At 40.1% G+C, this 12845-nt stretch overlaps 1 protein-coding gene across 5 annotated transcripts in view; it reads left to right on the top strand.

Annotated features, from left to right (window-relative positions):
- Positions 1–12506, top strand: part of LOC146364560 (serine/threonine-protein kinase WNK2) — a 41352-nt gene extending 28846 nt beyond the window's left edge. For 2 of the 5 annotated variants that reach the window (XM_084918009.1, XM_084918005.1), the window contains 7 exons: positions 109–773; positions 1588–1817; positions 2002–2226; positions 5324–5422; positions 8792–8836; positions 9364–9665; positions 9775–12506. In XM_084918009.1, the coding sequence (XP_084774135.1) occupies positions 109–773; positions 1588–1817; positions 2002–2226; positions 5324–5422; positions 8792–8836; positions 9364–9665; positions 9775–10125 (1917 nt within the window). In that variant the 3' untranslated portion in view covers positions 10126–12506. The remainder of the gene's footprint in view (positions 1–108; positions 774–1587; positions 1818–2001; positions 2227–5323; positions 5423–8791; positions 8837–9363; positions 9666–9774) is intronic. The other 3 variants (XM_084918006.1, XM_084918007.1, XM_084918008.1) reach the window with 3 other exon arrangements.
- The last annotated feature ends 339 nt before the right edge of the window (positions 12507–12845 follow it).

Here is a 12845-nt window from a genome sequence, read left to right as displayed (position 1 = left end):
TGGCTTATGCCAGTGTTTATCTGAGTTCCAGTGTTTGTAGCTTTAATATTGCATTAGTTGTTTATGGGCCCTAATTTTGTTATGAACATGGGTTTCCCATTATTGCAGATCATCCCAACTCCGCCGGATGTTATTTGTCGCTTGGAAAAAAGCAAGACAAGCTGCAGCTCCTGCAGTTCCCCAGCTCCTTCTAGTGGTTCTGGTGGGTCTTACAGCCAGGCTCAGAGCATGAGCAAGAAAGAGAGAGGATGTGTGGCTATGAGCAGGTCGGCAGTGAAACCTGGAGATGAAGATGAGAATGCAGAAACATCTAAATCTCACCGCAGTAGCCGTTACTCTGCTCCGCCAAACTTCTACCAGGCTACACCTTCTTCTAGTCCTGACAGCACCCCATGCCACATTCCCCGGGCCCAGACTATTGACGCTTCAGCACAACACCACTATCGCTTCCCCTCTCACCTCTGCTCTGACTCAGCAGATGAGGACAGCAGCAGCGTAGCTCTTCCTCCTGCACATCCAGCTCCTCCGGCTCATACCCTGTCTGAGCACAGTGGAAGTGACCTCATGAAGAGGGCAGTTGCCTTTCTGCGGCGCTCTGGGCGAAGCAAAAGTGAACAGAGCTCTGATTCACCGAGCCGACAGCCCGTGTCAATGAATGGTCACACTCCTTCGCCTTCAGCAGGACATGCACCCTCATCCTACATCAGCAGTGACAATGACTCCGAGTTTGAGGATGCAGATATGAAAAAAGAACTACAGAAACTTAGAGAAAAGTAAGTTTTAGCTGTGGTTCACTGCATGCTTACAGTCAAACACAGCTACACTAATGTGCCTGTTTTATTAATCTTTTTTTTAAATTAGCTGGTGTTTAAAAACTTTTTTTAAGTGGAATACAGTTCCTGTGTATTCACTCTAATTGTTTCACTGCTCTAATTACATAACCATTTCAGTTTATTGAAGCTGCTTCACACTAGTCTGATTGTCTAACTGTCATAATTAGTTATATTTAAAAAAGAGACTATTTGGGAATATGGCTGAATTATAGTCACCATTCTCTGGAGCCTATGTTCAAGTATATCCCTCTGCATGGTAATCAGAAGTAGGTATGACTTAATGCTTGCATTTAACAGAAAACCTTAATAGATATTTTACAGGATGTGTCTTGGCTGAAAATGGGTATTTTTGTATGTTTAATATGCATGTAACAGTGATAGTTAAGGCAAAGAGACTGTTAAATTACACATAGAATGAACTTAGTAAAAATGACACCCCTGGTGACTTTATTTTGGTGGAAGGCCAAAACCTCTTGTATGGGATACAAGACTGTGCAGTCCTGTGAAAAAGTATACTCAATGATTCAGGAGATTATAAAACCACCTTTAATTGAATTATTTTAAGTTAAGAATTACGTTTTTATGATCAATTTCCAACATATAAAATCATGCTAATACTGACTTTTAACAATGCAGAGCAGAGTACAGGAGATGGATAATAAATGTGTGAGGGAACTTTTGAAATGATGTTTGTTTGTTTTTTTTTTGTTTTAAGATGGTTACTAAATATTTTCTCCTTGCATCTACCTTTAAGACACATGAAGGAGATCTCAGAGCTGCAGGCATTTCAGAGGAGTGAGATTGAACATCTGTACAAGGAGTTGGGAAAAACTCTGCCCCCCAATGTCAGCCTGCTTCATGCTGCACCTCCAAGTGGCCGTAGGCGCAAAGCCAGCAAACACAAGCTAAAGGCTGGAAAACTGCTCAATCCAATGGTGCAGCAGCTCAAAAACAATCTTAACACAACCAGTGCTGACAGAAAAGGTATGTGGGTTGGGAACGTGGGGTGATGAGTGGCTATGTATCCGTGTGATGTGATGATTTGTGTGTATGGGAGAGTGTTTGCAGCATAGGAATGACATCAGGTTCAGAAAACTCGTAGGAGTGTGTGATTCATTCTGACTCACACTTTACTTATTTTATTTATTTATTTTCTCTTTGTGCCAAGGTGAGAGTGCTGCCAGCTCGTCCAGCTCCCCGGCTAAAAGTTCAGTTCTATCAGATGGCTCAGCCCACTCCAGCGGGTGCTCCAGCTCCAGCAATCAGCCGAGCACTGCCCCAGAGCATGTCCACACCCAGCAGCCCTGTTCTTTGAAGGGTTCTTTCTCCTCAGACAACATCTACGCTGGACTACATGGTGATGGAAATCCCAACCATGCTGGCCCTGGTCAAGGTACATATTATAGGTTCATGGGTTTGTGTGTGTGCAGTTTGTGTGTGGTCATGCAGATGGACATGCATTCAGCCATTATACACATTTTTAACAACTGTTAATGGTGCCCCTGGGTAGCATTTTTGCTAACTGGAGGATGGAGAACCACCTCATTTTTACCAGCTTCAAACTTCATACTGTGTGTACTATAGGATTATTGACAGCACCACATACTGCATATTCACAAATACACGATTTTATTGTTACATTTATGCCATTTTTTTTCAAGTTGAGAAACACAAGTGGACTGTGCTATAAATAATTGTGTCCTAGCATGAACAATACTTGTGTACTAATATTGAACTTTTGAGCTCATAAATTCCCTGATAATTGTCTGAAAGTTGGGGATGTTTGAGTTTTTATGCAGTTCATACCAAGAACTTTAACCATAAAAAACACAAAAGAAATCTGGACACTGGTTCTATTAATCTGCTACATTCTGCAGAGGATGAAGATTTGAACATTTGAATTTCCATGTTATTTACTTGAAAACTCAAAACAACTAGTACTAGATAATTAGCTTTTTGCTAACAGTGTTTAGAGTGAAATGAGAAATGTGAAGGGAAATAATTTTAGTGTCTGCAAAATGTTATTTAAAGCTGGGTGATTTCTGTCTTTCAAACATTGCTATTTAATTTTTATTTTTTTTTTAGGTTTCATATTAAATTCAGCGTATTCCAAGGTATAGACACTATAATCCCATAAATACATAAAATAGGCATAACAATACATAAACCCTCCACTTTATATTTACCTGATGATTATATATTTTTTTAGGACCCGTAATAAAAGTGTATAATCTGTGCTTTAGTGTAAATGAAAGTGACAACAGGCGCACTGGAGAGACAACATGGTTTTACAGGTGTAGCCACAGACCATTGCTCTTTCCTTATCCTTCCTGTCTAGGGATGGGTATCAAAAACCGGTTCTTGTTGAGAACCGGTTCCCACTGTTTCAATTCCTTGGAATTGTTTGCCATTTTTGCAAATGATTCCCTTATCGATTCCAGTCGCCCCGAATGACGTCACCACGTTGCGTAGCGTCATTTACCTGACAGGAAACATGGCGCCTAAGCGGCTCAAACGCTCAAAAGTTTGGTTATACTTTACGAGAACGGATGACAACAGGGCAACTTGCAATACTTGAAAAGTAGATATTTCATTTAAGGGAGGAAACACTACGAATATGCAAAAGCATTTTCTTGCAAAACACGCGATAACTTTAAATGAATGTCGTGTTTTTAATTCCGCTCCGGACTCGTGAATCTCAACCCAGCAGCAGTGGCGGTAATGTTTGCACGTCCTCTCCCGTTAACACGGCAGGCAAATAATCAACTAACATTGCATATTATGTTAGCGCGATCTGCCTTATTACAAAACCTGCCATTACTGTGCATTTAGGTGACCATGATGAGAGAGACAGACAGAGTCTGGCTGGCTCAGATGCTGGCAGTTCTCGCTGCAGTCTCCCGGTAGCGTCTTCTTTCAGGCCAGGATAGACGAGTGTCACTGAGCAGTGACTAAATTTGTGGTCAAAGGCTTGCACCCATTTGCCACAGCAGATGCCCCGATTTTCGGTAAGCGAATGTGTTTAATTGTAGGCAGGGACATTACTGGATATTCTTGTGTAATTGCTACAGAATAATTTATGTTATACTTTGTTATTGCTACAGAAGAATATTTATTTTATTATTTTACATTTACAAATGTTTTTCCTGGGGACCCTGTGACACCCCATTGAAGAGCCGTAGGCTGTGGATCTCTTAAGATGTCACTGTTGGGTTTGTAAGGCCATGTTACTTCTAAATTTCTATCTTGTTCAAAGAGAAGATATAAAACAAAGTTCTAAGCTAATCGACCTTAGTGTTCTCCTTTTTTAAAAAGAATCGATAAAGAATCGAATCGTTAAACAGAATCGAAAATGGAATCGGAATCGTGAAAATCTTATCAATACCCATCCCTATTCCTGTCTGATTATTTTCCTTATTTAGCTTTTTGCTAGTGCCCTTATCATTGCTGGTACGTGAAAAGGTGCACAGGTAGTCCAGCTCCTCCAGGATGGCACTATCCATATTTATTTTTTCAAAAAGGTTGGCTGTGTCTCCCATACCACGAGAATGGGCCGTTGCTTGTGTCTTTCACATCCGCTACATGTTGTCTGTGTGAAGCTGCTCTCATTTGTAAAGAGAATGGGACGCCAGTTCTGGTGTTCTTAGGTGAATGCCAGTCAAACTGCTGAGTTCTGCTTTGTGAGCACAGGTCTCCCTGAAGGATGTTGGCCGTTCATGCCACCTTCATGGAGTCTGTTTCTGGCACTTTGGTCAGAAATATGAGTATGAGTAGAATGCTGAAGGTCATTTTGTTGAGCTCTGGCAGTGCTCCTCAAGGTCCTCCTTTCACAAAGGAGCAGATACAGGTTCTGCAGCTGGGATGAAACCCTTCTGCAGCCATGTCCAGCTCTTGTTGTGTAATGTCTCATCTCTTGGTACTTCCTTGAGACTGTCCTGGAGACACACCAAACCTTTTTGTGACAGCACACATAGATATACTGTCCTGGAGGAGCCCGGCCACATGTGCAACTCGAATAGGCTGGAATTACTCCCAGCAGTGACAAAGACACTAGCAAAAAGCAAAGCAGAGAAAAATCAGCCAGGAGAGAGCACTGGTCTGTGACCATCATCTTGGCACCTGCCACTGCAGAGCCAAAGTTTCATTTACACCAAAACAGGTAAAATGGATTCACAATGGTTTGTTTCCTAACTGGACAGACCGATATCTCTGAAGTTTAATTGACTTTGTGTTACACTGTGATGATTGAGTGTTCCTTTAAGTGTTTTGAGGAGTGCAGATATAGGCAGCCAGTTTGAATTATCATCAGAGAGTCAAAATAGTCTCATTCATCACCAGATACTATGGTTGGATCCTGCATATCATGCTCTCCTAAACTGTCCTTTTCTGGTGCTTTTAATGGTGGGGATTTCTCATCCCAGTCTCTGTGCACTTTTACATAGTGTCTTTCTTGTTTCTTCTCTTCTTCCCTCTTATATTCATTTTTGCAGGCTGGACGGTTTACCACCAAACGTCAGAGAGAGTCACCTATAAGTCTAGTAGCAAACCACGCACTAGATTCCTCAGTGGACCTGTGTCTCTGTCCATCTGTTTGTATTTGTTCTTTTATATTTCCCCTCACTCATTTCCATATTCTCTTTATTTATCTGCCTCTCTCTCCTATCAAACTATTTTTTATTTGTATGGAATATAGTGGATATTTTATTTCACCATCCCTGCAGGTCTTCTCACCAGACATACACCCATTGTTTATTCCTACCACCCACACTTCTCAACAACCTTAAAACTTGTTTTCTGTATATTTTCTAATTTATTTATTTTGTTGGCCGGAACAAAAAAACAGATGATATATATTGACACATGATACTGTTGTGATAAACTTAAAAGTGGATATATCTGGCTAATACAGATGAAAGGTTTGTGCAGCCATGAAATGTTTCTTGCCATAAAAACATACAGTGAAGCAGGTCAGTAGGGCTGTGCGATATGACCAAAATCTCATATCCCGATATAAGAATTCTATCGTCCGGATAACGATATAAATCACAAAAATGTAACATGTTCTGTAAATTCTGTGAATCTCGGGCAGCTCGACTTGCGGGAAGTGTTTCCAGCTGCACGTCATGTAGCTGGAGTCGAGTGTTTTAACCGATGCATGAAACGATACATTTTTAGACATAAGTTGTAACAGCCGCCGTTTTTTTTGTGAGTATTTATTACAGGCACCTGGCGGCTCTTTTTTACTTCTCATCCGTAAATAATCTGCTCTTTCACGTGATTCAGTTTATTTTGAAAAGTCTCAACAGGATCTTGAGCTTTATTGTGAAAGGTTTATGTGGTACATAAACAAGCGGACGCGTGATGGTGTTACCGTCGTTGTTGCTAACCACAACGCATAAAACAGGCGCTTGTCCGTCCGTAGTGTGGTTATATTAAATATAAGAGAAAGAGAGAACTTTAAGAAATTAATATAGCCACTACAGTGACCACCAAAACGGAGAAAAAATATTGCCGTAAACAGTTTATTTTGCGACACAACGAAACAAACGATAGCGTAAAATGAAACGATAGACGTTTTTATATCGTCATCCGATATATATCGTTATATCGAACAGCCCTACAGGTCAGTCTGTGTACCGTTTGTTTTATAGCATGTGACTTTGCTGAAAGTCTGCGAATGTGTTAGGGCTTTTACCCCTCAGCCATAAAAGACTGACATCGTCAAACCTGGTGGGTGGTATGGACATCCAAGTCTGTGAGCACAATAGCTCAAAAATGAGCTAGTTTTAAACTTATGCCATATGTGCATCTACTAGGAGGCTGAGCTGTAGCACTGGCCGGCACCCGTACTTTTAAAGCTTGTAATTGGTACAAAAGTGTGACATTTACAGATAGATACAGTCTCTGCTGTTTTCTAGACTTGTTTGTGTTTGTAAGTCAGCATTTATGGCTTCTTCTAATAAAACCCTTATTGTCTGTAATATAATTTAAAACACAATCACCCCCGAGTTAAAATGTATTTACTAAGCAAAATCTACTACTACTAGCATTATAAAATCACTCTTCTTCTGTGATTTAGTTTACTTGAAGACAGTGATTTAATTAAAGTGACTTGATTACAGCAGCTATATATAGAAGTGGGAATTACCTGACTCTGGGGGATCTCAGAGAAAAATATAAAGACATTTCAATTCATTCATTCGTGCAGGGTGATCTTTCTTTCCTGGCTGTGTTGTATATTTTCAGCTTGAATTAAAGCCTTTTTTGATTATATTTTTCTGAAGAAGTGCAGCATGACTCAGACGTGTGGCTCTTTGTGCGGGTGTTGAGATCTGCAGGTCCAAATTGCTGAAAATAATTTATGTGCACTGAAGTAGAGCGTAATTTCTATGCAGTCAGTTTTTCCAGTGTTTCATTTGCACAGAGGGATATTTTCCAGATAGAAAGAGAGCTGTGAAACAACATGTAATTGTTATCAACCATCTTACCAACCCAGTGCTGTACTGTGAGCTGTATTTAGTCGGTGGGAGAAAGGAAGTAGAACAAGGAGTAGCTATATTTCTATGAATTCAGTGTCCCTGAGGACCCAGATTGCATCCAGTTGATCTTAAGATTGAAAAGGAAACATTTCTAGGGTGTGCTGCCTCTTATATTCAAAATCCAGGCTGCAATAACTTTAATGTTGTAGGTACCTATGTCAGTTTACAGTCTTTCCTCTGGCAATCATCCATAATTCACAGAACTGCAGTTACATTCATAATTATTAATTTATAAATATATTGCCCCCTGCTCTTCATACAGTTGCTTTGTGCAGTGCTTCTGGCTTTCAAAAATAGACCCCACAAGCACGCTGGAGCTTGTGAATGCCTAGTCCTGTCCAAACATGGGCCTAATGCAAGATGGTGTGAGTGTGTTTGTGTATGTGTGTGTGCATCTGAGAGAGAATGGCAAACTCTTTATACCCTATTTATTTGTTGTGTGTTTCCATCCACAGTTAATTTTGATTGTGTAACACCCCCTCCCACACACACACATACAGACGAGTCGAGGCACTAAGTCTGCCATCCTGTGTATACTAACACAGAGAAAAAAAACCCAACCCTTCCCTAATAGGCAGGGCCCTATGCTATGATTGAGGAAAGCTCTCTCTGTCCCTCATGTTTGGATGGAGAAGACGTGCATGGTGCAGGCGCCAGGCAGGGCACTGATGGAGACTTGCTCCGCCATATGAAGGGCTGTATCATCAATATTATTCTGGTTTTGTTCTTTCACCTCTCCTGAGTTACCTGCATGTTTGGATTTTTTTTTTTTTTTCCTTTTTAATTGCTGACTCTGACGAGTTCCAGCTTGTATCTGTGTGCTTTCAGTTGGTTAAATTTTATTTGTTTTGGTTTCATATTTTGTTTCACAGGCATTCTCACATCGACAAAGGGATCTTTTTGCTTCCCTTTAAATCCAGGCTCCAATATTCTTTCCCAGAAAACACAATGTTACACATTTTGTAGTTTCTCCCTACCAGTTAATGAAACAGTAAATCATCCGTTATTCTAATGATCAAACAAAAAGTACAAATTTATACAATAGTAGCTGCATTTTTCCAAATTTCTGTCCAATATTTTTGATATATTCCATATTAAATATAATCATGAAAAGGTCAATAAATGTGCAGGAACAAACATGCAACATGACACGTAAAGGCAAGTTGTGATTTCTTTTAGGCTTGTCAGGTACACTTTCTAAAAATCAGCTCTTCAAATGATATTAAAGAGAACACCTAGATTTGCTCCTCTAGTCCTCCTCACTGATTTTTACACCCCTCTTCCTCCTTTTCCTCTTTCTCTCTCCTCAGTTGTTTTGATAGCTGAATGTGCTTTTGAAGCAGCTTGTCCACCTACTTGTGGTGTGCAGTGTGTCCTGGCCTAACTGTTTCTGTCTTGTGCTGTTTTACCTTTTTATAGGGTCCACTCTGAAACGACTATGTCTAGGCAAAGAACGCAGTAGTAGTAACTATCTCATTTACTTTCTTACTCTCTGTCTTTTCTATTCGTCCTCACTATTTTAGTCCTTTTTTTCTCTGAAATTAATTTGGCACTTGAAAATGTCTCCGTTGTTTAAATGTGGGTACTCAACAGATTGTTGCATTAATTTGTTTCATGTTTTGCATGGCAGTGTGCCTACATGTCTTGGTTGCTGGATTTTGTCACTGCTTGCATATCAAACATTTCATTTTTATTTAATTGTTCATGAAAGACATGTATGTTGTAATCCTTTGGCTGCTGGCAAAATATGTGTCACAACTTTACCTGTACACTCATTTTGCTCTAGCCTCGCCAGAATGATGAGGATTATTTAAACGTGGCTTTCATGAAAGGTGACATTACAGGGTTTTTTTTTTTTTTTTTTTTGTGAAACTGTCCTTAATTCTGCCATACAGCAGCCAATTGATTTGACAGCTGTTTTTTTTTTTTGTTGTTGTTTGTTTGTTTTGTTTTTTAACTAGTCAGATTTTAAGACCTTTGTGTCTTTTCAGGGTCCTCTCTCAACACCACCACTGCTCAGACAGCCTCCAGTCAGACTCAGCCATCACTCTCTGCAGCAACATCCTCACCCTCTCCTCAGCCATTCACACGTCTCGCTCAGGTCCAGACCAACAACAGCAACAACAAGAGAGGCACGTTTACTGATGATCTTCACAAACTGGTTGATGACTGGACAAAGGAAACTGTAGCAGCGGCCAGTCAAGCACGACCTTCCCTGAACCAGATGAAACAGCAGAGGCGTCGGCAAGACCTGGAAGGCGGTGCAGCACCGATGGGAGCAGTTACTCGTGAGGTATTTGGAACAGAGAGTGACTGAGAGTTTAGGAGCTGTACTTCATCATTCTTAATGTAAGCATGAGTCAGCCTGAGTCTGTGCACATATTTTGTCCCCTCTGTTCCAGATGAAATGTCATAATGGTCCCGGCAAGTTCCAGCTGCCTCTTTCATGCCCCCTGACTGCTGCTTTAGGCCCTCGTATACCTGCAACCCTATCGCCAAACTCATCCACAGCGCCCTCTCCTGGTTACCTCGTTCCCGCAGGCTCCTATGCTGGGATGGTTCCCGGTCCTCTTTATCCCCAGAGATGGCCCAGCTTGCCCAGTCCTGTAGGGTCTGTGGTCCCCGTAGGCTTGCTTGGTGCAGCAAGAATGATGCCCTATGGCACAATGGCAAACCCACAGATTCAAGCTTACCCTCTGGTCATCCACAGCCCCGAGAATGGCCCGTGTCCAAAAACCACAAGGACTACTTGATCTGCTTACCAAAATTTATTAGTGTGTATTTGCAAGACAGTCCAGCGCCACTCTGCTCTGTTCGGAGCAACACATGTACATAATCCCATCATGTAAATACCATGAGAAAAGTGTTGATTCTTCATGCAACATTAATCTGTAGTAAATTGTGTGTGTGTGTGTGTGTGTGTGAGTGTAGATATGTGTGTATATTATACAGTACATGTTAAGTAAGTATGTTTGAATACTTTTTTGGCTTTAGTCATGACTCAGCCATACTAGTCATTTTATGTGTGGTCACAACATCCATATTTCATTTTATTCTTCAATTCTGCAATTTTCTTGTTGCTTTTGCCTTTCTGGGTTAAGTACACTTTAAACACTACATTGGAATCCAAATACCAGTGGTTTGAGATACAATAATAGGACAGTATGATGAATCTATTGGAAAGAATGTAGTGCCTTGAACATTAATTTATATATTTTTTTTCTTCTTGGAAAGAAGAAATAAAAACCACAAGTCTGCATCCAAGTTATTTTATTTTAATGTAGCTTGAATGCAGTCTTGAGTTTTTAATACATTGCAATTTTTATTTTTATTTTTTTTGGTTTACATATGAATGCCCTTCTGTTACTGCACTGTCATCACAGTATGTAGTTTTATTTAAATAACAGAATCGTGTTTTAACTCTTGTTTACTTTCCACCCCTGTGACAGATGGAATGCCATAGCGGTGAGACGTACCGATGCCTTGCAGAAACAAACGGTTAATGTACGACTGATGAGGGAAGGGAGAAAAAAAAATATGCCAGCAGCCAAAATCCACTCATTCAGGTCAAAATGGTTCAGCAGGACACGGCCTCTTTTTGATAGGACAGCTGATACATTAGACAGCACAAGAGCTGGCAGTGTTGTAGCTTTGTGCTCAAAGGAAAGGCGGTGTCCAGAGCCATACATACTGTACATAGTTCTTTCTACAGTATATGCCTCCGGAAGTGTTCTGATCAGAATGTAGCGATTAATATGTGAAGGCTTGAGGCTCAAAAGTGCAATTTAAACCCCTCAACAAAGCTTTGATCGTGGCCTTGCCACAAGCCTTATCTCTAATGTGTGCAACAGGAGCAAGCTAAAAAGTTGAACAAACGTCGCAAATCACCAAGCACCAGACAGAAGACAGAAGTTACCGGGCAAAGTATAAAGATTACAATCCACGCAGCAAACTGAATTCACTTCCAGTAAATGTTCTTTCAACTTTGCTAGTACTCAGCGTACACTGTATGTAAAATGTTCTGTGCAATCACAAGTTAGCTCTGATATTTTCAACCTATTTGATGTTTGATGCTTTTCTTTTTCTTTTTTTTTTGGTGATGCTGCTATCATCTGTTAAGGTGATCCTACTGTATAGTTAGGCTTTCTGTTCACATACAATGGCACTAAAAAAAATAAGACTCCTCAGATTAACAAATGGGACACTCATGAAGCAGTGTTATTGCCTTGTTGAAATTTTGATGTGTTCATTTCACACGTTGCTTTTGATGTCTGCTCTGTTTTCCAGTTTCTTTCCAGCGATATATTTCAAAATGCAAACGACACTCGATGTGGGAGATTTGCACAACACATATTCTCCTTTTATTCTGCGTTAAAAGAGTTCCTACACTGTATATAAGTGGGTTTCACCCATCTGTACTTTTATATCACCGACGAGCATGGCCAACTTTTCATGTTCCACAAAGCTTAACAGTTACTGCTATTATGGTTAGAAGTTTCACATCTCCACAGCACATTTGAAAGATTTCAGCACCCCCAATCTTGCCAAGCTGTGAATTGTACAGTTTTCTTGTTTTGTACATTTTGTTTTTCTGTTTCTGTTTTTTTTTTTTTTTGTTGTTTTTGGATGAAAATGATATTGATGGTGGTGGTGGTATTGGATGAGGAGGAGGGGTTGCTTTGAAGTATATTATTCCATCAATTCGGTTTGAATTGGACTTTTATAGGATATTATGCAGAGTCTTCTGCTTTGGTGAAATACTTCCAGTAGTAAGAGATTTCTGTTCTCTGTCATTTGTATCTGGTATGTTTTGTTCCACCTCCCTCGCTGCTAACTTACTGGAGAGCAGAGAAGGGAACAACTCTATGGCATATTCATTTGGATGCACTGATGAAATGAAGAGCTGATACACACAGAGGGGAAAGCAGCTCTGACACCTTCTCCCTCTGCTTATCTCGCTCTTCTGTGGACAACATTGCCCCCTGGTGAATATGCACTGGTTGTCAAAGGCTTGTATTCAAACTGTGGGATTGCTTTTTGCCTGCTGTATGTCCCACTGCATTACCCCACCCTATCCTGCTGCACTCTTATCACAGACTGTATGTTGAGAGAGAAATAAATATTTTATGCTTGATAGCATGTCTCGTTGTTATTTGCATTTTTAGTGTCTTCCGTGTATTTCATAAATAATTTGTTTACTTTTTGTAAGTAGCATGGAGTAAGAGTTTTCATTTTTATTATTTAAATTGATAAATTTATAAATACTCAGAATTATATTGTTATATTTTTACGACGGACAGGAAGTGTTTCTGTGAGGCTCGAGTTTTCACACCCTCGACGTCTTTGAACAGACGCCACAGATTCGCAACATACAGTACAAACCCTGGCAATGAAAATAAATACTTTAACAAACCCTTTAAAGAGATTAAATTAATTATATTACAAAATCTCGCTCAATATGTTCTAACAGGCT

The sequence above is a fragment of the Perissodus microlepis genome, chromosome 20, assembly GCF_051167445.1.
Source record: "Perissodus microlepis isolate ML-2025 ecotype Zambia chromosome 20, ASM5116744v1, whole genome shotgun sequence".
Taxonomy (NCBI): domain Eukaryota; kingdom Metazoa; phylum Chordata; class Actinopteri; order Cichliformes; family Cichlidae; genus Perissodus; species Perissodus microlepis.
The sequence above is the reverse complement of the archived record's forward strand: the minus strand, read 5'-3'. Positions and strand labels throughout refer to the sequence as shown.